Consider the following 24419-nt stretch of genomic DNA (forward strand, 5'->3'; position numbering starts at 1 on the left):
CCGCCACTTATTGCTGAGAATACTGGGCTGGGCCCTCCCTATATGAGCCCAAAATCTCAGTGGGCTCAGCCCATTAGTACCCCTGTACCAACTTCTGTCCAATAATATTTCGTCCTCCAATGGGGGTCATCACAGTTCGGGTTGGGTCGTTTCCGGATAAAATTTCGGGGCACCGAAATTTATAATAATAATAATAAACCGACCCTTACGAGCAGAGTCTTTCTTTGTTCGATTCTCGAATTACCGGGTAAACACAAAATTAGAAACCTTTACAGGTACAATTTTTCTCTATTCGATTCTCGGGTGACCGTGTAAATACAACATTCAAAACTAAATCAAACCGCATAAATACAAAATTCAAAACTAAATCAAACGAATACGTTCTAAGACAGAATTAATAGCAAAGTTTGATCACCAAATTCCAAAAATAAAACCTTTCATTACAGACTCGATATCTCAATCTGGGATTTGAAAACTATCCGAGAGGAAGAGGGAGGGACGAGGCTTGTGTTAGGCTCTGATCACTCATCAGAGAAGAAAACAATGGTTGGCTGAACTTGGGACAATGGCCTACCACATGTTGAATGTATTATGTGAACTCGGGTCGGTTTGGGGAATTCGGATTTTTAATCTCAGACCCATCACAATAACCAAAATGGAAACCGAACCGTGCTCTAAGAGACCTGAATATTTAGGGCACGTCAGCAACAGAAGTTCGAATAATGATTTCAACGTCATACCCAATATTAACAGAACAGCAGGGTTGCTTCTTTGGCCTGATGAGTCATATGGACAACACTGAATCTCGTTACAACATTTCACAACCTAATTTCTACTGCTATTGACCTAAGTTGGATCTTCTGAAAGAATGGTCAAGTATAATCCCACCCTAGATTCTACGCATCCTCCATGTTATGATCATTATCGTTGTCTCCATCATAGTACTCGTCATCCCGTTGAATGTGCTTGTCTTGGGTGTGCTCTGAAAATGAGATATTTTGAAAGTCAAAAGTGGAGATTGGAAAATACTTGTCCGGCGCATGTAAATATATGGATGGCTAGAAGCTTTCCACTTACGATCTACTCGTTCATCAAGGTTCTGCTTGTCTTCATCGAAGTCGGGAATGTAGAAGTCTGGAGGGACCTGCAGCAGGGAAAGAACCATCTATCTCAATCGATGTTATTGAAAGAAATCAAACCTCCAGCAACAAATCATAAGAATACACAACTGACTACAAAATATTTGCAGGAAATTATTGCTCGAAAATCTCTGTGATCAATCCTACACCAGAAAAGCCTATTTCCACATAGAATTTCCAATTTCTTTTCAACTTGAAGAATATAGGTCTCATCTTTGATCAAGTAAACAGTTCAAAGATTGGGGAACAGAGGAGCTGCAACAGATCTTAGATCTGGTACACAGTTCGTCTAAATTGGAAGTCAACTTAAATATAGAAAAACGACGACAAAAAATAAATAAATCTAAGCTCAACGTTGCTACCTCTTGCATCTGCACACTTGGAGCATGCTGAATGTTTCGAAGATTCTCCAAGACTTGCATTTTGATTGTGCCAACATAGGATTTGCTATTCAGGTTCTCCTGCTCAAGTAACCAAGAGGAATGGAAGAAAATGAATATAAACTCTCACAGGCACACAGTTCCTGTTAATCAGAAATTAGAAACTCCAGTAACATACTATATGCCAGTGAGGAATCTTCAGCGAGTAATCTGGAGCAAAATACTTTATGTACTCATTATCTGGAATTTCTGCCAATCAAGATGAAGAGAAAATACAAATGAAGTAAGAAGAAAGTCTCATGATGATAGAAGCAGTACAGTTTAGCAATTCTTTCCTTCTAACTAAATTACCATTTGGAAGCTCTGACTCTAACAGAACTCCTGTTTCAAAAGTCCAACATCGAGCTACATTCTCCTTCGTGTATCCACCACCCCCAGTAACCTGAAAAACATAATATCTAAGCTCAGAAAATTGCACGAGCATGTTTGGTTGGGGGTGGCTTGGGAGGATTGCTTTTTAATGAAGGAGAGAGATAGAACGAGAGATTTGACATACCAGCAAGGGCAGATTAAATTTCTTCACAATTCTAACACACTCAGCATGTCCTGTGAAAAATTAAAGATGCACCATAATCAGTCCCCTTAATCAAGCAAGGATCCTTATAAGATAACAGCTCAAGAAATAGAACTCTGCTCATCTAATACTGAGATAGAGAAGGATAAGAATACAAGGAGATATCCACCATCAATCGACAGATTGAAGCAACCCAAGCGATCACCAGCAAGTGAATCTGCACCACATTGGAGGACAATTGCACCAGGTTGATAAATTTCAACAACCTTCGATATTATCTGCATAATGAGAATGGGATTAATACACTTAATTTGTGAAGCCACAATTGAAGGGGCGCAATTTCCAAAGTAAAAGTGATTTTTACCAGAACTTACAGTCTTGAAAAGCCGGGTGAAGCTGGCATCATCTATTCCATCCTTGAGTGGGACATTAATAGCATAGAACTTCCCTTCTCTTTCTCCTACTTCCTTTGATCAATATTATTGAGAAAAATAAATTCGTTGATTCAACTCCATATTGACTTACGAAAAATGCAGAATAGAAACACGGGCAGCAAAGAAAAAATTTTAGATTACCTTAACATCACCAGTTCCAGGAAAGAACATATCTCCGAACTTATGGAAGCTGACAGTCATCACCCTGCCATAGCCACCCAAACTGTATGATTTTCAAATAACAAAATGAAAGAGTACGGCACAGGAAGTAGGCTAAACAGATAATTATTCAATTTGGCATTTCAGGTTTTCTCCCGATAATGAGCTATTAAACTTTTTTTTTTTTGGCTAATAGCAATTCAGCTACCTGTCTGTGAAATAAAAAGCTTCTTCCACACCATCACCGTGATGCACATCTATGTCAATATACAGAACTCGAGCATGATGTTTGAGCAGTTCCAAGATCCCGAGAACAAGGTCGTTGATGTAACAGAATCCCGATGCCTGACACTTCTTGGCATGGTGTAAACCACCAGCCCAATTTATAGCTATATCACAAAGTTGATTGTTCAATCTTCTTGCAGCATCTACAAGGTAGATATTATCATCAGTGCCCGCAAATTGAGAAAATCCAATTTGGCCAAGAAAAAATGGTAACATCAAATAAAAATTTAACATTACCTACTGTCCCACCAGCATATATCTGGCAAAATTCGAATAGGTTCTCGAAGACGGGACAATCTTCTCCAAGATTATCTGGTGCAGAAGAAGAGACCATGCTCACGAAGGTAAAATTATAGTGAAATGATTGAAATTAAAATGTTCGTTGCAGAAGTTGCATGCATATGGAATTTCTCAATTTTATTCAACATTCGCAAAGCACAAAAACATTACATAAGATACAGAGTGACCAGGGTGAGAAAAAGAAGCTGTGGTCAATGATGAGCTGAAGAAGACTGTCACAAGAATGCTGAAAAGATCAAGGAGAACTCAGAAACTGTAAAAAGAAGCCACTGAATGTCCAAAGAGTGTGCATTGTCAAATCGTGTCAATATTATCGGCAGAATCAAGAAAAATCAACATAAAAGTGTTTATTGCCATTACATAGATTCTCTAGCATTCGAGCAAAAAGCTTTGCCGTTCTCACAACTCAAACATACAGCTGTATATATCACCTTTCTCTGTTATACATTATTGCTATTAATCTCCTTATCTGAGGAATTCATTGAAGCACAGATATAGCATCATTTTGCTAACCACTATTGATGAAATCATGCAACAAGAATTAAAAATTTATATAAAAATGCGACTACGGGACAGAGTGTCATACATTTCATCAATTCTTCTGAGTACAAATGCTGGGTATCAGGTGTGATGCGGTGGAGGAACTCAACATAATCAGCTGAATGAAATTGGGCAAGCTCAACGGGATATGCTTTATGAGGACGCTGCAGCATTGAATAAATGTTGAGTATTATTTCCTACTTGGAGTAGTTGAACAATGGAAAATCTGGAACAGAAAAATGATGTAAACTCCATCCGCCGGCGTCTCACATAGATTTCCATCTTCTTGTGAAGCTCATAAGCAAGGACTAGATGGTGGGTCATGCAGAGCCGATGTGGCTTCATGGGATGATTTGGTCCAAAGTAAACACTGCCTACATCACCTGCAAAAAAGGTACGAACTTGAGCCAAAAACCCCGTGCCAAGTTTGATGTTTAGAAAATAAAGAATCAGAATAGAACAGCGAAAAACAATGGCACAGACTGCAGTAGCATGAAATATAGCATCGTTATAGATCATGGAATATGTTTAGTCTGCAATTGTATGAAATAACTACCCAGAGCACAAGCCTCAAAGGCAGTCGTATAGTAAAAGATGTAAAAGTAAAACCACGGAAACTAAACTGTACACCAATCATATTCGCTATTACTCACGCATACTAAACACAACATCAGAATATTCAAACGATTTGATATGATGATTAGTAGATAAGACTCATACAAGTCCAAAACCCGTACACTCCAAAGCCTCACCCTCTGTCAAAGAAGTAGATTCATGGCGATATTTTCGCATAAGGTGAGGGAATCCCTATCCAGTCTAAAGCTGAAAACTGCAAATTGAGTGTTTGGCAAATTTAGCTAAAATCGCCGGGGGACAGGATGGGACACAGCTCGGAGCAAACCACCTCAACTGTTTCTAAGACTCCATTAGAATCAAGTAAGGAAATTGTTCTCTGCTTCTGCTGACCCCATATCTTTTCCCCGGTACACTTTATCCGACAACCAAACAGAGCAACACTCATACCCGACTAGAGAACTCATCCGTGCCCAAAACAAGCAGAGGCCTAAAGTTCAACTGAAAGCTCAATTATATGTCCAGGATTTACATCGAGCTCTCGAGATCTATCACGATTTCAGCTGATATCGGCTGAAAATAGATTACGGAAAATGATGGCGGCAGAGAAGTAAGGACCAAAGGAAGGAGAGGTGAGTACCGTCGTAGAAGTAGGAGATCCTGTCCTTGGACCTCATCTCATCAATCAGTTGCAGAGCAAAAGGAGGAGGAAGAGGAAGGAGGAGGCAGGTAGCTCAGCTTTTGCTACCGAAGCTCCGCCATTGCCGCGACGGAGATTGCCGGAGGAAGGAGAGGAAATTTTCTTTCCTTTTTCCTGTACTTTTGCAATTTTCCTCATATATTATATCTGTGGGCTCCCCCAAGCCCGAGCAATTGTATGGGCCTGAAAGCCCAATAATTGGCCCTTAAAGGGCCCATTACACCTTGGGTCAGGCCCATAATCTCATGCTGTGAAGAAACTGCAAAGCGGTTATACCCGAAGGGGAGCAGCCCAGTCGATCCCCATCCCCTTTTACCCCTTCTTCGAGCCACTCGGTCGCCTTCATTTTCGTCTTCAACCTTCTTCATCTCCGAAGCTCCGATCTCTCCTCCGCCCTCAGAATCTCAGCTTCAAGTAAGCATCTTTTCTCCCTGTTTCTATTGAAACGTGCACGCGAGCTCTGTGCGCTCTAGATCGAGTCTCAGATGAGCTAGATTTCTCCTGCTCCAATCGAATATGGCGATGCTGCTTATGCTAATCGCTTCGGTTTAGCTCGATAGACCACTCTTACTCGAGCACCATCGTGTCACGCGCCATCGATGTGCCTATCTTTTTGTTTTTTATCCTGAATTTGTGGTCTTCATGCTTTTCATCTAATTTCCGAGCTGATCGAGATTGACTGATGTGCTCTGAGGACATATTGAGTTTGCATTATACCTGTATTGGCTGGAAAATGTTTGATTGCTCTCAAAATCCTGGCTTTTTTTTTTTGGTGGAGAGCTTATACTCTCATGTCTAACGAATTCTATGTGAGACCAATCTTAAGAGGATGCATCAAAATCCTGACTTTGAGCTGTTCAATCGATTGCAATCACTCGATCACAGTTAGGTTATCTGATGGAGGAGGATGGAAGGGTTTTCGGTATGAGTCCATGTGGAGCTGTTCAGTGGCTTGGTTACCACAGAAATTAGGACAACCTACGAGCAGGCTAAATTTAAATTTCCCCAAAATTATGTCCTTGGTGGCTGAGGAGTCATCTCCTTAGGAGCAGAAGTGATTTAATTTGTATTGCATGTCAACATGGTTTACCGACTTCCAGATTTATTACATAGAGAACTAGCTAGAAGTTTTTTTTATCCTTTGGTAGAAGTTCATCTCGCTGCAGAATTAAAGTTCCGGGCCTGCCCTTTGAAGTAATTGAGTAGAGAAATGGAGAATCTTGGAGCAACGATGCAGCTCTTTGAAGTAATTGAGTAGAGAAAGGTTGACGTTGCACTTTTTGGGGGTGTATAGTGATAATAGATACCGGCGATAGCTTAACTTAGCGGCCTAGATTCATTTATTCCTCGATGAAGTAACTAATCGCTCTTCATATTTTCAGAGTTCTTATGTTTTAGATGATCTTCTTTCTTCCTTCATTGCACATGTTGGGGGTGTATAGTGATAATAGATACCAGTGATAGCTTAACGTAGTGCCTAGATTCATTTATTCCTCGATGAAGTAACTAATTGCTTCATATTTGAGAGTTCTTGTGTTTTAGATGATCTTCTTTCTTCCTTATATATCCAGAGGGATCTTATCCTCTTCTCTCTCATCCTCCCTAACTTACTTTTACGTTTTTTGCTGGCCATACGCGCTTCAGCTTGTGGGCTTCATGCTTACCTTTGTCTAGTTTGCTAAGTTGCATTAATGGAAGTGCCTCACATAGATTTTCACATATACCACAGGATGACGGAGTCACCTTTCAGGCCAAGGGAGAAGCTTATTGAGAGGCAAAAGTTCTTCCAAAGCATTCACAAGCACACATACCTCAAGGGACCTTATGACAAGATCACCTCCGTCGCAATTCCTGCTGCTCTTGCGGCAACCGCAACCTTCATGATCGTGAGTCGTCTTTCTCACATCACTAACTCGTGATTCTGTTGGCAAAATTGTTCAAATTAAACTACAGAGTTTCTCCTACTGCAGTCAGGTTTTGCACAATCTGACACATACAATGGTCTTTATGCAGGCACGGGGGATCTATAACATGTCTCACGGGATCGGGAAGAAGGAATGATTCTCTGAGCAGTAGTTTGGTTAAGTCTTGGACAAAGTTATATTTCCGATTTGCCTTCTGTCTAATAATTGCATAGTTGCAGACATGTTTCCGTGCAATGGAAGCTGACAGCTTACTCTTAGGTGGCAATGTTTCTTGCTGCCTTTGATTCTTTTTGTGACATTGTGAATGAATTCCAGTACTCTGTTCCGAATCTGTGCCATGTTCTCTGTTACTGAAATTTAGTTACTCGGATGGCATTGGTCCATTGGAGCCCGAATGGGTTGCATTATCTCCCAGTGCTGATGAAAAGGTTTAGCCGAGGTTAATCTGATGGAATAATAGTCCACTTATTGTCGAAATATGGCAGATTAGACAAAACATAAACGTTTTGATTGAAAAGGGAACTGATCTTCCTAGATCGGGTACAAAACAAAGTAATCAACAAAAACTCGTGTATAATAAAAAAAAATTGCAGACTCTGGTAGATCCTATACGATCAGTTACGATAATCGATAGTTGAGATTGGAAGGTCCGCATGATCCTTCTTGAACCATATATGTAATATGCTTAGTGGGAACTGATCCACTTAAATCAACCCAGAACATAAATTTTGTGATGGGCCAGCCAGCCCAAGCCCCCTAATCGGCAAAACCTCTCTTATACAATAAAGATTAACCTCACCATGGTCCTAAATAATTGGTCGAGAGAGGGGAACATAAAGGCGCCATTTCTAGCAAATTCGATTGGGATCATGTCCGGCTTTACAAGTTTGATGCAAGTTTGGTTCGTGTCGAGCCACTCTCAAGAGATAATATGTATCCGTTCTTACTGCGAGTACGGAGTAATCTTATCGTTTGTGTTTGATTTTCATTGCAATCTTAAATGAGTACTTTTCTTCAAGGTGAGGCCGTGGCCTATTGTAGTACAGTGCTTACCGGCTCGTGATTCCCTGTTCCTTCATTTCCTGGGCAGCTGGCCTGCCCTGCCCTGCATTTTATGTGTTCGCCGAACATATGCTTAATTTGTCGCAATGCAGCAGACCAAACGTCCAAGAAGAATGCATCTTCTAATTTTAATCATAATAGACACACACACACATATATATAGCCAGGGGATGGTATATATATGTTCACTGCATGAAGCGGATATAAATATTTTCAAAAGCCGGCAGGCAGCCCATATATTTTCTGCTGATATTCTGCTCGGGTGGGATGGGGACTTGTGATCGGCACACCGTTTAGTTGATGGTGAAAAGAGCTGGGAGGAGCTCTGCGCCGTTTCTCATTATTAGTATGCGTTATTAAATGCAGGAGGGGACCCAAACACGGTACGTGGACACATTATTTACGGTATATATATCATCAAATTTCTTGATAATTTTTGCAGGCTATAACCATATGCTCAAGTATGTCTCATCACTAGACGCCTTCGAATAGATAGATAAACATGCACAAAAAATAAAAAATAAAAAAAGATATAAAAAAAACCCTTTGGTTGGTGAACTTTCTTGGACGTTTCAGCTGAAATCTGCAGCACAATATTATTAATTGCTATATCGGTTAAACCTAGGGGAACCCGGCCAACCCGTCGAGGATTCTGCGTGGTGTCATATTGAAGTTAGGGTCTCCGCTCATCAAAAAAAAAAAAAAAAGGTTAGGGTCTCTGTCGTCGGATAAGGTAATGTTGAGGTCATGTGAAAGATCGAAACATGCAGACAAAAGCGTTTGTTCATGCCCGTTACCTGCAGTATAGACTTTTTCACCTCCTGAAATTAAGCTACACATGAGTATAAGTCCTGCTTTACTTTCAAATGTTCCATCCATCGCATATTAAAATATATATATATATATATATATATATATTTTAGTTAGAATGATAATATAATATCTTCACGGGTCAATATATTATTTATAATGTTGTTGGCATTATCTTTTAAGTACTCATGCATGCAGACTGCTGTGTCCTGTATCCAGTTTTTTACTTTCTTTGGTCCACTTTGTTCGTTCTTGACCCCAAAAAAGGAAAAAATAAAAATGAATGAAATATTTGGATGGATTATGAATGCTGACTGAGTCTCTAAGCTTGACCCGTGACTTCGATTTATTCAGTACCGGTGGGCTAGCTAAGGAACTCTCTTGTGTTAAGATTCATAATTTCATAGAGTACGGCTACACTGACCCGGGTCACTGGGTCACTAGGACATGCACTCCGCATGTCGGATACGCGTGGGGCCCGCGAGCACTGCATCCAACGACGGTGAGGGGACGCGATTTCATCCTCTCCTGGGATCATGTTAGAACACCTCGATTTCATATTGTATCCCGGTTATCATTGACCTTGCGCCATATTCCATGTTCAGTACAAGTTCTAGCTAGAGTAATCTCACCAAGGATATTATCCTTGTCAATTTGACGTAACGGAACTAATTGCGATTTGTTAATTCACGCACGAATATCAGACAATAACCTTTTATTATCTGTTGATTCTACGAATACTAGAAAATAAACATTAAACTCGAATTAAATTCAAGATTGGGCAAGAGCACGAAAGCTTCAATTTTTTTAATTGATAAAAAACAATTCCCTTAACCCTAGGGTTTTACAATGCTTAAATAGAATTAAAAACGTTTAAATTGCACGAAAGACATTAACTTTTTTTAAAATTACAAAAACGTCCAAATAATATAAAAATACATGTTTGAAGTCATAAACGATGGAATTCGGCCTAAATCTCATTTTTTCACAGTCGAGGGTTATGAATTTTGTTCTGAAGGCCGTTTCCTCGAGATGGGATCGTCAGAATCTGTTCGCTCACTGATATATGTAGCTAGAGTAATCTCACCAAGGATATTATTCTTGTCAATGTCAACCCCTGTTCACTCACTGATATCTGTAGCTCCTGAGAGTGATATGAAAAGCTAATAGGCAGCTCGACTTAACCAGCTTTTTGAACTGTTTGAACCCAAGACACGAGGTCTCATTTATTAAAAATGTGAATTCAATCCGCTTGATCAAACACCACTCTTCTCGTGATTGTGCTCTGGCGAGTTTCTTCATCCACGCAATTAGAGACCAGCCGTGAATTACCGATCGGAATTCGATATCTTACCCTTCTGACCCTCGAGACGGTAGAGTTGAAATCGCGGCAGAGTGGGAGCATATATATATATATATATATAGGAGACAGTCTTTTTTCCTTTTTCTACCCAAGGTTGTTAGGCCTATAGCCATTCAAATTAGTTGGGTGCTGGATGTTGACTTCTTTCAATATAGCAAGTCTGACTACAGTGACCCCGGGTCACTTGGACACACACTCCCCGAGTCGGCTGCGCGTGGAGCCCTTGGGCACCATGGCATTCCATGGTGAGGGGATGCGGTGTTACCCTCACTGGAGGTCTTGTTAGAAATCTCCTACATACCTAAGTATAGTGGCGCTGGAATTTCATGGCCTAGAGAGTCAGTTTTCTATCTGGAGATTCGCTCCGAAGGTAACCGAGGCGCATGGGAGTTTTCTTTTGTTGTGGCAGTGTGGATACATATACCAAAGTAACAACTCAATATTTGCTACTTATATATAACTGCATGGGAGGTTTCTTTTTCTTTTTTTCATTTGTAAAGTCTCCGGGGTAGCCTGAGCATTCGGTCCCGGTTCGGGGACGAGCGAGTTCTCAATGTGATTATTGACTTGGAATCGGAGCAGTAGTGGCGTCGATTTAGGCTTGGTTTGGGAGTGCTGTTGCTGAAATAAAAGTATTGAAGTATAATTGTTGAAAAATAAATATTAATTTTAAAATAAATAAAAGCATTTGGGAGACATCAATTTGAAACTGTTGAAATAAAAATTAATGGTTAAAATGGAGAATGAATATAAATAATTTTTATAAGTACCTATTAAGATATTGGAGAAAATCACGTTTCTAATAGCAGAAATAATTCGGAAAGAATTCACCAAACACTACTTTTATTTAAAATTCAATAAAATAAGTACTTATTCAACCCATTGCACTCCCAAATCTTAAAAGGGAGGAAGTCGAGAGAAAGAGAGTGTGGAAATGGAAATTATTCCATCCGATGACCATCTAGAGATCAGAAATTATTAGGCCGGTTCTTAGGGGGAATTATTCCTTCCGGGCTTTGGTTCGGTCAGAATTGGCACCGCGGGGACGGACGATCCAGGAATCTTCCCTTCCGTGAATATTAAATACATTTGTGTGTATATAATATTTATGTATATTATAATAATGTGAGAATGAATTAATTACACGTTTGGGCACGGACTAACAAATAAATGAATGAATAAATAAACAAAAGACACAAGCTAGGTGTCTGCAGAGAAAAGTAATCACACACGTGCTTCATCACCTAAACGTGCCCACATTATCTTTTTCTACTCTCCCTTATATTGGAATCAATGTATCCTTAAGCTTTCTTTATTTTGAAAATCACTCCTTCCAAGGCTTCCATGGTACCGGAATATAAGCGCGTTCCTCCTTGTCTCGGGCCGGAGTCCATCGAGCTCAGCGCGAAAAATTTGAGAACGAGAGAGACGATTGATCGAGAGGAACATATATACAAGTGTGACTTGCTCGACGTTCAAACCGTAAACCCTCTGCTCATTCTTTTCCGGGTGTCCATTGATTTGCAAGGCCGGTCGCGGGGTTGTAAGCTCGCGGTTACAGCATGTTTCTTAATGAAGAGTCCAGAGTGTCAGTTAAGCTCCTAGTGCAGAAAGCTGGGACCATATGTTGTTATTAATTAAAATGGATTATTGTAGCCATCCATTACCCGTGAATTAGTTTCATCTTTTATAAAGTTTGTATTGATATTTAATTGTAAGAATGGAATCAAAGTAATCCTATCTGTCGGATCTTGATCGACTTTTGATCTGTCATATAATCTTTAATTAATTGATCATGTAGTTATATATATCGATGAGCCAATGGGTTCAACATGCTGAAAAACAATTTAATTAAAAAAAATGTCGGCACATAGTATTATAGTTAGTGATTATTATGCAGTCATTTTACCACATGGATGCCCCCAATGATTTCTCATCTAACTTAATTTGTTGCTTTGGACGGTAATTATCTGCTTGACTCCCAATAGAGGAACATATTGGAAATTTGATATTTATGCCTTAACAGCAGTACCATAGTCCAAATCGTGAACCATATTAGTCAACTGATTCCGTATATTTTCTCATGTAAAAGGCAGAAAAAGATCTTGCAGTTGGTACATATTCCACTAAGACAGGCAGGCAGATATTATTTAGGAAGCTGTTGAATATATATGTTGTTGGGTGGTCATACTCCGAATTAATTCGGATAGCTCGGCAATCAATCCATCTCCATGTTATCTAAGATTCAATTAATGCATCCTAACTAATTAAATAATTGAATTAAATGAATCTTTAGTCTTTCACCGAAAAAATGAATCTCTAGTCTCAAATTTCACGAACCTCCAGCAGTACACCCACGTCCATGTCATAGAGACTTAATTTATCCCAAGTGGGTGCGACAATTTGTCGATCATTTCCCACGGTAGCCGCCTCCAAGCTACTTGGGTGCAACATGTCATCCATTCTTGTAACTCGTTTTAGACTGATGACTATATGTAGAGATAGCAGTCCTTCTCAGTTATCCATATACGTGACAGTCGAATCGAGGAAAATTATATGGTCCCTGTCATAGAGACTTAATTTAACCCAAGTGGGTGCGACAATTTTTCGATCATTTCTCACGGTAGCCGCCTCCAAGCTACTTGGGTGCAACATGTCATCCATTCTTGTAACTCGTTTTAGACTGATGACTATATGTAGAGATAGCAGCCCTTCACAGTTATCCATATACGTAATAGTCGAATCGAGGAAAATTATAGAATCCTTATAATTGGATCTAGCTAGCAATAACTGAAAGATGTGACTTCTAGTTCTCATGTGACATGGTTTTAGTTGGCACAACTTACGAATCTTCGATTCAGGTATTAATTACTTCCTTTTTATTTAAACCATATTGAATTTATATAATAATATAGTATGATTCCATATATAAAATCTTTAGACGATTTGGGATATAATTGATAGATGCCTTTCTTGAGTTTACAGCGTGGTATGTGGTCCATGAAGACTATATAGTAATGATTTGAAGTGATACTCTCAATAGAAAAAAAGAAAGAAAAGGAATACGTAATCAATAAGGCTGTACATATAAATAAAATCTAAACACATATGATACTAAGGGAGAGAATCCAACTAACTGATTATGAAATGGTGAGCATTTTAAATAATGACACGATTGACCCGATACCATATATGTATACGATGAAACTGCAACAATATTAATGAAGCTTTCAAATAAAGCAATGCATTTATATCGATATTATATGGATTAATTGCACTGTTTGTCCAAAAAATTTCATAAAAATTATAGGTTGGTCCAATTTTTTTTTTTATAACTTGTTAGTACATTAAGTTTCAAAACCGTTTCGATGGAGTGCATTCTGTTATCTCGTATTTAACGCCGTTAGTTCGATGCTGACGTTACTTATTACGTGTCAGTACTTATGTAATGTGGCTCAAATTTTAAAATAAAATATTTGTTTCTAATTTAAAATAATAATAATAATAATAAATAAATAAAAACAAAAAAAATAATTTTCTCTCTCCTTTCTATTATGTCTCTATCTTCTCTCTCCTCTCTTTCCTTTCTCTCTCTCTCTCTCTGCTTTCTTCTCTCCTCTATGTCTCTTCTTCTTCTTTCAGCACGAGAAAAGGCCTCAACGGCGTGGTGGCAATTCAACTCAATTAGTTAGATCGAGTTCGATCTCATAAGGTCGAATGATGGGATGAATTTCAGCCATGTTTCTTTGTCCTTTTCCTCTGCTCGACTTTCAACTTCTAGCCCGGTTCGACCAAGGGGAAAGAAAATGGGAGGAAGAATCAAGGAAGACAAAAAACCCACTGAAATCTCGGGTTCTTCGAAGTGACGGGGCTACAGTAAAAAGGGGAAACATTTTGCGTCAAATTTGATTTCACCGTGAACCCTTAAGTTACTTAAAGAAACATTTTGCACCATTATATAACTTCTGTAAAACATTTTATACTATTAAGTTACAACTTTAAAAGAGTTTGCACCATCATGTAACGTACGCCGAATATAGATAACAATCATCTTCTTCCCTGTCTATGTGTAAAGAAACAACATAAATAAAAGCCCACAAACACTGAAAGTAACGATACAATTCAATTTCCCTCCAAACATTGAAGAGGAGCCCATATTCAAGAATCGGGCGGGGAGCGCTATTTCCCTTTTCAGGGAGGGCTCGGGGTAACGGAGGAGGCCAAGTCGATGCTAGTCCTTGTCGTCTCCTTCATCGGGGAGAAAGGAGTCCCATTGGAGCGATTCTCCGAAACCTCCGACGACAATGCCTCTTCGATCTTCGAGGTGACCTTGTTTTGATCGATTTGATGGGCAGGTTCTTGTCATCGTCGTCCTTCCACTTGAAGGGCATGCTTCAGAATGGGGACACGGATCTCATCCTTTGCCACATGGACTTGTCCCTTAGCCTCAGATCCCTCCCCCCATTGTTGTCCTTGTCCACGGGATCAGACTCCTTCGAGTCGTCCTCATTCTCCGTGCCTCAAATCTCTCCTTGAGCAGTTGAGGGTGGTAGGATAGAGAGAAGAGACATGGAGGAGAGAGCCCATATAGAGAAGGGAGAGAGAGGAGATAGACCGAAGAGAGATAAGAGAGAGGACAGAAGAGAGAAAATTACTTTAAATAAACATTGACTCGTAATAAGTCAAGTGAGCGTCGAATTAACGGCGTCAAGCACGAGATGACGGAATGCATTACATCGAAATGATTTTAAAAATTAATGTACCAACAAGTTATAAAAAAAGATTTGGACTAATCTGTAATTATTATGAATTTTTTTGGATCATTATTGCAATTAATCCATATTATGTATATGTGCATCCAATAATGAGGTATCTTTCATTGCCAGCTTATGAACTTCTAGAAGGCGTTGAAGGAATGGCATTGCAAGCCTCTTTTTTTTTAACGGATTCGCTTCTGGAAAAAGGCCGCCCAAAAAAACAAAAAAAAAAGGAAAGAAGAGAACATAAAATAAAGTCATGGGACGAACATTTCATGCATTTTCCTTTCTTTCTCACACATACATAATTATCTCCTTTATTAAGATTATCTTTTTTCTCTTCCTTTGACAATTGGAGACGCAAGACATCCTTTTCATCTCAAGTCGCTGCTGCCCTTACTTTCATCACATGTTTGAATCCATCCCAACGATTCCCGTAATATGTCTGAACAAGATAAAAGCCATAATTACCGTCAAAGTCCTGTGACATTGGAAAAAATATACGTCCCACAATATCGGAGACAATATGGTCATAAGTCTCTGTCGAGAAGTGCATTTACACTGTCGATTATGGTTCCATGTCGATACGAAATTTCTAATGTATATCTTCTGCAATCGTTATCTTATGGATTCGGAAATACATCATAATATTACGACTCCGTCGACATCCCTCGAGTCAAATAAGGAAAGTGCGGTTGTCCAATTACGACAGTCATTTATCTCAAGAAATTCAGGTATTCATAAAAAAAAAAAAAAGTCTCAACAGATTCAGGTAGCAAGTACTTAACCAGGCAATTATAAGGTCTGCAGAAATTCTTTTGACGAGCGAAGTAAAAATTAAAATTAATCATTAAAAGAAAAACTCACTATGATAAAGTGGTTCGGTACGTTAATAAGTTATCTCCGGCGGCGGGTGTAGTTATCATTCGAGTGGGGAGCAAGTGGGACCCACTTGACACTCCTATCCTATTCTGTGTCCTTTATGATATTGTCCATTTTCTACCGAAAAGAAATAATGTCCATTTTCCCACGCGCCATGTGCGCGTGTGCCCCAACCATTTGTCGACTAAAAGAAGCATCTATTCGGTCAGCAAAATACAACAATTGACCAATGTAGTCCGCAGTGAGCCCACTCTCTTTCGATTAATTAATTAATATATATATATATATATATATATCCGAAAGCACCAAACTCGCAACTTCACACTTCACGCGCTTGCCCCAGCTCATTCTCATCCGACCGTCCAATGATTTCCCATTGCACATGGAGTCAACCTTGGCGTGCCCATCCGACGGCAGGTAATGCCGGGTGTACTGCGAGCTCCCACACCGCGAGGTACTGGATTGCTTTTGAAGTTTAGTTAAAATAATTTAGCCGCGGGAAGGACTCGTTGTCTCATTTTGACCATAGACCTTCTAGAGAGAGAGAGAGACGGTGGAGGAGAGAGAAAGGAAAAACGATTCCTTTCTGAGGAGGGGAGAGAAAGACAGCCAATGAGGTGGTTTCTTCAGCAAAGAGCTTCACTTTTCACATTCTTCCAATATATATAAGCAGCTTCGCCATTGACAAATCAACCAAATATCTCTCTCTCTCTCTCTCTCTCTCATTTCTTCATTTTTTTGATTGGAACCCAGAAGAGGAGGAGGTGAAGAAGAAGAACAAGTGTGGCAGAAATCAAGAAAAGCTAAGAGCTTTGTGTACATTTTGATCGGATTCGCCGTGAAGTTGCGAGCTTTCTGACTTTCAGATTGTGGGATCTGGTGGGCAATTTGAAGTGAGTGGGAGCTGCTTGAAACTATGGCGGCCGCGGCTTTGGCCGGAGATGACTTCGTCCGGCAGACGAGCAGCAGGGGGAGCTGGAGGTCGGGGAGCGTGAGGGACATGTGGAATGCGCCCGACGTGTTCCAGAGGAGCGCCCGTGGGCAGGTCAGCGGCCGGGAGGACGATGAGGAGGAGCTCAGGTGGGCGGCCATCGAGCGGCTGCCCACCTACGACCGTATGAGGAAGGGGATCTTGACGCAAGTGAGGAGCAACGGGCGCGTCGTGCACGACGAAGTCGATGTGACTAACCTTGGGGCTCAGGACAAGAAGGTCCTGATGGAGAGCATCCTCAAGGTCGTGGAGGAGGACAATGAGAAGTTCCTCAGGCGGCTCAGGGACAGGACTGATCGGGTCGGGATCGAGATCCCCAAGATCGAGATCCGGTTCCAGAACCTGTCCATTGAGGGGGATGCTCATGTCGGGAGCAGAGCTCTTCCCACTCTGCTCAACTCCACCTTGAACGCAGTTGAGGTATGCTTTTGTTTTAACAGAAACTACCTGTTTCCATGGTAGAGAAGCATAGGAACTCTGCTTTGTGAACTTAGAAATGATTAGGCTTTCCATGTTCTCGGAGGAAGAGAAATTATGCTTAGGTACGATCATTAGGCTTTCCGTGTCTTTGGAGGAAGAGAATTATGTTAAGTAAAATCACGGTTGAAGGCGCTAAAACTTCAATCTCGATCTGTAGAACGAAACAGGGTTGGCCTAGTGAAGTGCCTTTTAATGATTTTAATGATTTGTCAATCTACCTTTTGATGCAACGGCATCTTTCGGTTTATATTTTGGGCAAGCACTCGAGGATATGTTGGTTAATGCTTCTTTTGGCGTATGCACAGGGAATTCTTGGCATGGTCGGTCTCACCCCGTCAAAGAAAAAGGTTGTGAAGATCCTTCAAGGTGTTAGTGGTGTCATCAAACCCTCCAGGTAATGCATTCCGGAGTAGATCTTGCAATTTTTCCGGAACAAGTCAATCAATCAAATTATATTTTTCGACTTATGTTGCGAGGTATGAACAGAACTATGTGATTTTACAGGATGACTTTGCTTCTTGGACCACCTGGTTCGGGCAAGACAACTTTATTGAAGGCACTTGCAGGGAAATCAGATGATGATCTGAGGGTAACCGGCAAAATAACCTACTGTGGGCACGAATTTAACGAGTTTGTTCCTCAGAGAACTTGTGCTTACATCAGTCAGCATGACCTTCACTATGGTGAGATGACTGTTCGTGAGACCTTGGACTTTTCTGGCCGATGCCTCGGAGTCGGAACCCGTTATGAGATGTTGACTGAGCTCTCGAGAAGAGAAAGAGAGGCGGGGATCAAGCCCGACCCAGAAATTGATGCTTTCATGAAGGCCACAGCGATGGTTGGGCAGGAAACTAACTTGGGCACTGATTACGTCCTCAAGGTCCGTTTACGCTTTTCCTTCTACTACAGCTTACAGGAAGCTATCGGATTCATTTTTCCTTTATTTCGTCACTTTAATTAGTCTAATGTCGGAAACTTCTCAACAGATTCTGGGCTTAGATATTTGTGCGGATATTATGGTTGGAGATGACATGAGAAGGGGTATCTCCGGTGGGCAAAAGAAGCGTGTCACCACAGGTATATGTCCAATCATGAAACTCTACGGAATATGTTCTGTATTTCATTCATTTAAATGGTGCGCCATGTGGTGTATGGTAACTCCACATGATAGCTTAAGCTATCCGATGGTGTGGTTTATGATGAGGTTTGGATACATTCAGCACGTTATTGATGGTATTGATGATGTTCGAGTGCAGGTGAAATGTTGGTTGGACCTGCGAAAGCCTTTTTCATGGACGAGATATCGACCGGGCTTGACAGTTCAACAACCTTCCAGATAGTCAAGTTCATGAGGCAGATGGTCCACATCATGGACATAACCATGGTGATCTCCCTCCTGCAGCCTGCCCCTGAGACATATGATCTCTTTGACGATATCATCCTCCTTTCCGAGGGTCACGTCGTCTATCAGGGGCCCCGGGAGAACGTCCTCCAGTTCTTCGAGCACATGGGCTTCAAGTGCCCTGAAAGAAAGGGAGTCGCCGACTTTCTCCAGGAAGTGACCTCCAAGAAGGACCAGGAGCAGTACTGGTGCCGGAGGGACCAACCCTACCGCTACATATCTGCAGCCGAGTTCTCCCAGGCATTCAACTCCTTCCATGTCGGGCAGCAGCTCTTAGAGGAGTTACGTGTCCCCTATGACAAGTCCCTGACCCACCCTGCAGCACTGGTGAAGGAGAAGTATGGGATCTCCAACTGGGAGCTCTTCAAGGCATCCTTTGACCGGGAGTGGCTTCTCATGAAGCGGAGCTCATTCGTGTACATCTTCAAGACCACCCAGATCACGATCATGGCCACGATTGCACTCACTGTTTTCCTTAGGACAGAGATGAAGGCGGGAGCCGTCCAGGACGGAGCCAAATTCTGGGGAGCCCTCTTCTTCAGTCTTGTTAATGTCATGTTTAATGGGATGAGTGAGCTCGCTATGACAGTCTTCAGGCTTCCTGTCTTCTATAAACAGAGGGACTTCCTATTCTACCCGGCATGGGCCTTCGGACTGCCCATCTGGATCCTTCGCATACCCATCTCCCTCATGGAGTCAGCAATCTGGATCATTCTTACTTACTACACTATCGGGTTTGCCCCTGCTGCTAGTAGGTGAACACCTCTCTCACTAGCTCTACTCTCACTTTTCCAGTCTTGGAGAATCGCTGGAAGCTTATACATCTTCTGATCTAATATGGTGCATCGTGGTCTTATTTAGGTTCTTCAAGCAGTTCCTAGCTTTCTTCGGCGTGCATCAGATGGCTCTCTCGCTCTTCCGTTTTATAGCGGGAGTTGGAAGAACGCAAGTAGTTGCCAACACTCTTGGTACCTTCACTCTTCTGTTAGTCTTCATTCTTGGAGGCTTTATCGTAGCAAAAGGTCAGTAAATTTTCGGTTTCAAACCCTAACATGATAGGCTATATAAAAGTATTGTAAATTTAAAGCGATTTTCATCATTCTGTGCAGATGACATTTTACCATGGATGATTTGGGGTTACTATGTTTCGCCTATGATGTACGGTCTTAATGCCATCTCCATCAATGAGTTCCTCGACGAGAGATGGAGCAGCCCTGTAAGTTCTCTTTCTTCTATTCCATGCAGTTCCATCAGATTAGCTTTGTAATCTCCAGACATAAATTTAGTTCTAATATCTTTGAATCCATTGCAGCCTCTTGCCAACTCTAACGAAACCACGGTCGGGAAGACCCTTCTTAAGGAACGGGGCCTCTTTAGGACTGAAAGCTGGTACTGGATTAGTATTGCCGCTCTCTTCAGTTTCTCTATTCTCTTCAGCCTTCTCTTCATTGCCGTCCTGACTTGGCTGAACCGTAAGTTGGCCTCTGCCTGATTTTAGCACGATTATTTCCATGAAAATTGGAATTATAAACTGATCATTTTTCTGGAACTCAATTTCAGCTCTTGGAGATAACAAAGCTACACTTTTGGAAGATGACGATGAATCTGAGGAGTCGAAGCGACGGGCTCGTACTCAAGGTATGTGGTGATATTGCAACAAAAATACTCTTAAGAATTGTATATTTTTCTTTTGCCTGCCTGATGTTTTATTGACTGTTCGAGTGCAGGCATCAATATGCAAGTGATGAACTCTGAGAGTCAACAGAGGCGTGGAATGGTTCTTCCCTTCCAGCCCCTTTCACTCGCTTTCAACCACGTAAACTACTATGTTGACATGCCTGCGGTAAGTAAAAGAAAGAAGTCTTTGTTTGAGATTCTTTGCCCGAAAATTTCTACTATTGACTGATATTTGGTTTTTAGACGAGACTGAAAGTAAAATGTACGGCTTTCCTAACAGGAAATGAAGACTCAGGGAGTTGAAGAGACCCGACTCCAACTCTTGAGGGATGTCAGTGGCGCTTTCAGGCCTGGGGTTTTGACGGCCCTCGTTGGAGTCAGTGGGGCTGGGAAGACAACCTTGATGGATGTCTTGGCTGGAAGAAAAACCGGTGGATATATTGAAGGAGACATAAGTGTTTCAGGTTACCCTAAGAACCAAACAACATTTGCTCGTGTGAGCGGTTACTGTGAGCAGAACGACATTCACTCACCGTATGTCACTGTGTACGAGTCACTCCTGTACTCCGCCTGGCTTCGTCTAGCTAAGGATGTCAAGACTGAGACACGAAAGGTCTGTAACTAATCACCATTTGTTTTTTCCATACGGAAATTGCTTTATCACGCCCCATCTGTTTCGGAATACCAAATATGGTTCTTGTTCTTCACAGATGTTTGTCGAGGAAGTTATGGACTTGGTCGAGCTCAACCCCTTGAGGAATGCTCTTGTTGGGCTTCCCGGGGTTGACGGTTTATCCACTGAGCAAAGGAAGAGGCTCACAATAGCTGTGGAGTTGGTCGCTAATCCCTCCATCATCTTCATGGACGAACCTACCTCAGGACTGGACGCTAGGGCTGCTGCTATAGTTATGCGTACTGTGAGGAACACCGTGGACACTGGACGAACAGTCGTATGCACTATTCACCAGCCGAGCATTGACATTTTTGAGGCCTTCGATGAGGTACATACATTGTAATTCAATAAATCTTCTGCTCCCTTAGTCCTAATCTCGATCCTCGAGCTAATGGTTTTTGCTCTGAACAGCTGCTCCTGATGAAAAGAGGAGGGCAAGTGATCTATACAGGGCCTCTTGGTCAGCAGTCCCACAAACTCGTCGAATACTTCGAGGTACGCAAGATTCATAAAATTGTCTGAAAAATGTGGTTTTCGTTTGATTAACAAAAGAACTTAATTGACCAATGCATGGAAATCTCGGTGCAGGCTATTCCGGGGGTCCCCAAGATCAAGGATGGTTACAATCCTGCCACATGGATGTTGGAGATCAGCTCTACCGCAGCCGAAGCTCAGATGGAGGTTGACTTTGCTGACATTTATGCCAATTCCAACCTCTACCGGTAATTTTTCAATCCTCACATCCTTGATTATCCTACTTGAATCGTCAGTTTCAAATAACTAACTTGGCTTGATTTTGTTGTTGTGTATTATCAGTCAAAACCAAGAGCTTATCAAGCAGCTGAGCACTCCAGTCCCAGGATCTCAGGACCTGTATTTCCCGACCCAGTACTCTCAGAACTTCCTTACTCAATGCAAGGCTTGCTTCTGGAAGCAGCACTGGTCTTACTGGAGAAACTCTCAGTACAATGCAATCCGTTTCTTCATGACCGTAGTCATTGGTGTGATGTTTGGAGTTATTTTCTGGAACAAAGGGCAGAAACTGTAAGTACATCAATGACCTGCCTCTTCATATTCGATAGACCCGGAACAAACGAACCCTGAAATGGTTTCCTGACAGAACTGCTTGATTGCGATGTTTATTCCATACAGGCATACTCAGCAGGATCTACAGAATATGCTTGGTGCCACCTACGCTGCTGTTCTCTTCCTTGGAGCCACAAACGCTTCTGCAGTTCAGTCTGTTGTGGCAATTGAGAGAACAGTCTTCTATCGTGAACGAGCAGCGGGAATGTATTCCGAGTTACCTTATGCGTTTGCTCAGGTAAGAAGAGATCACTCGATAATCATTAGAATATAGTCCAGATACGATCAGAAAATGATCCGTTTGCTTTCGGGTCAATTACACATATCATATTATTGGGCTACTAATATGGGCACGTACCATTTCCTGACATGTTTTCTTGGTATGTCTCAGGTGGCGATTGAAACTATCTATGTGGCAATCCAAACATTTGTCTACACTCTCCTTCTGTATGCAATGATCGGGTTCGAGTGGCAGGCAGACAAGTTCCTTTATTTCTACTACTTCATATTCATGTGTTACACCTACTTCTCCATGTACGGAATGATGGTTGTCGCCCTCACTCCTGGACATCAGATTGCCGCCATCGTCATGTCCTTCTTCCTCAGCTTCTGGAACTTGTTCTCAGGCTTCCTCATCCCCCGACCCGTAAGTCATCATAAACCCTTTACTTTTTTCCTTTCCTAGAAAAAGAAATTTTGCTTTTACAAGTGAAGTTTGTAACACGAAACTCCTGGTTATATACAGTTGATTCCCGTGTGGTGGAGGTGGTACTACTGGGCTTCCCCCGTTGCCTGGACAATCTATGGAATCTTTGCGTCTCAGTTCGGGGACTACACAACAAATCTTGAAATCCCCGGGGCAGATAATGTTCCAATCAACACGTTCCTAAAGGAGTACTTGGGTTTTGACCACGACTTCCTTATCCCCGTGGTTATCGCCCACGTGGGCTGGGTCCTGCTATTCTTCTTTGTGTTCGCCTACGGAATCAAGTTCTTGAACTTCCAGAGAAGATAGAGAGACCAAGGCATCTTCCATTTTGTTCATGGTAGAATTGTTGAAGAAGAGAGGCTAAACAGAAACTGTTGCCTCTGCTTTTGAAATTTCCCTCTTTTTTTTTTTTTGGTCTTGGGGTGAATTTTCATTATTTTTTTTTCTCATTGTGAATGTGTATAGCTGTTTAAATCTTCCATTGTAATTGTTTTACCACAGATGGTGAGTAGTAATAAAAATAGTTTAATTCCACTAGCTTAATTCTTCTTCTTCAATGACAGAAAGGAAACTTTCTCATAGTTTGGGGATTAAAAGTTAAAAATCCAAAAATTGAGGCCTAAAACAAGAAGCTACAGTTTTTAATTTATTTCTCTTCGGTCCGTAGAACTTTTAAAATATCAGTTATCACCACCTCCTCTATCCCTTCTCCCGCCACCGTTTCCGTTCTCGCCTTGCCAACTTCTACCCCCCTGAGCTAAGCTGCTTCTCCTCCGCTTTTTGACCTCCACCGCCACCCTGACATCAGTTCGCCAGCCTCGAAGGCTCGGACCCCCTCAAAAAAGCCTGTGAACAGGGTCTCCTTGGCGCTGCTCGGTGGTCTCTGCCATGGAACCGGAATGAGCATATGAATCCAACACCGCCGATCGGAAGTCTGCCGGCTATTTCACGAATCTCTTATTCTTCATTCCAGAGGAAGCACTCGCTTCACAGTAAGATGAAGACCACAGACGGAGACTCTCTCTGTTTCGGCCAATTCATGATCATTGCAGATTCTTGGTTGTCTTTATCGGGTTGCTCTTAAACCAGAGGCCCAACTGGTGCAATTCAACTCCCTCCAGTTAGACCGGGGAGATAATCGACGTACATGCTTCGATCTCTCAAGACGATTTAGTAATTTTCCATTGTTCATCTTTAGGACCTGGGAACGGGTACAGGGCGCTCAACATAATGCCCCTCTGAGTCAATAAGGAAGAAGCTGCCGCCCTACGAGTTGAAGATAAAAGTCAGTTCGTTTGATTTTGCAATCTGATTTTAACGTTAATGATTATACAACAAAAGTCAACAACATAATTATTATATTTTTTATTTATCTTTAATTTTTTTAACAATTTAATTTAATTTTTAATAATAAATTCTCTCAACTATTCATTACTTTTTTTTTTCACAATTCAACAATATAATCATTACTCTTTTCAATTATTTATTATTTTTTCACGCTTTTTCTCATAATTCAAC

At 41.3% G+C, this 24419-nt stretch overlaps 3 protein-coding genes across 4 annotated transcripts; 2 read left to right on the forward strand and 1 right to left on the reverse strand.

Annotated features, from left to right (window-relative positions):
• Nucleotides 1-658: 658 nt before the first annotated feature.
• On the reverse strand, nucleotides 659-5205 carry LOC116211004 (histone deacetylase 9). Of its 2 annotated transcripts, none has more exons than XM_031545191.1 (14): nucleotides 5025-5205; nucleotides 4082-4194; nucleotides 3858-3975; nucleotides 3209-3283; nucleotides 2895-3114; nucleotides 2669-2732; nucleotides 2468-2560; nucleotides 2263-2371; nucleotides 2076-2125; nucleotides 1871-1961; nucleotides 1698-1768; nucleotides 1502-1600; nucleotides 1078-1144; nucleotides 659-982 (listed from the first exon to the last, which is right to left on the reverse strand). In XM_031545191.1, exons 1-14 carry the CDS (start codon nucleotides 5059-5061, stop codon nucleotides 897-899), a joined length of 1293 nt encoding a protein of 430 aa, XP_031401051.1. In that variant the 5' UTR covers nucleotides 5062-5205; the 3' UTR covers nucleotides 659-896. The 2 variants fall into 2 exon arrangements, with proteins under 2 accessions (XP_031401051.1, XP_031401049.1); XM_031545189.1 differs by having other exon boundaries at nucleotides 1502-1603.
• Nucleotides 5206-5342: 137 nt separating this feature from the next.
• Nucleotides 5343-7340, forward strand: LOC116211006. Its single transcript, XM_031545193.1, has 3 exons — nucleotides 5343-5498; nucleotides 6814-6970; nucleotides 7098-7340. Exons 2-3 carry the CDS (start codon nucleotides 6815-6817, stop codon nucleotides 7143-7145), a joined length of 204 nt encoding a protein of 67 aa, XP_031401053.1. The 5' UTR covers nucleotides 5343-5498; nucleotide 6814; the 3' UTR covers nucleotides 7146-7340.
• A 9230-nt stretch (nucleotides 7341-16570) lies between these two features.
• Nucleotides 16571-23444, forward strand: LOC116212433 (pleiotropic drug resistance protein 2-like). Its single transcript, XM_031547050.1, has 18 exons — nucleotides 16571-17294; nucleotides 17660-17748; nucleotides 17859-18234; nucleotides 18341-18431; nucleotides 18611-19511; nucleotides 19618-19778; nucleotides 19866-19972; nucleotides 20069-20228; nucleotides 20317-20394; nucleotides 20484-20599; nucleotides 20714-21046; nucleotides 21144-21434; nucleotides 21518-21601; nucleotides 21695-21828; nucleotides 21923-22150; nucleotides 22259-22430; nucleotides 22584-22838; nucleotides 22938-23444. The coding sequence occupies exons 1-18, from the start codon at nucleotides 16800-16802 to the stop codon at nucleotides 23205-23207; spliced, it is 4341 nt and encodes a 1446-aa protein (XP_031402910.1). The 5' UTR covers nucleotides 16571-16799; the 3' UTR covers nucleotides 23208-23444.
• Nucleotides 23445-24419: the final 975 nt, after the last annotated feature.

Source organism: Punica granatum, chromosome 6 (assembly GCF_007655135.1).
Source record: "Punica granatum isolate Tunisia-2019 chromosome 6, ASM765513v2, whole genome shotgun sequence".
NCBI lineage: Eukaryota > Viridiplantae > Streptophyta > Magnoliopsida > Myrtales > Lythraceae > Punica > Punica granatum.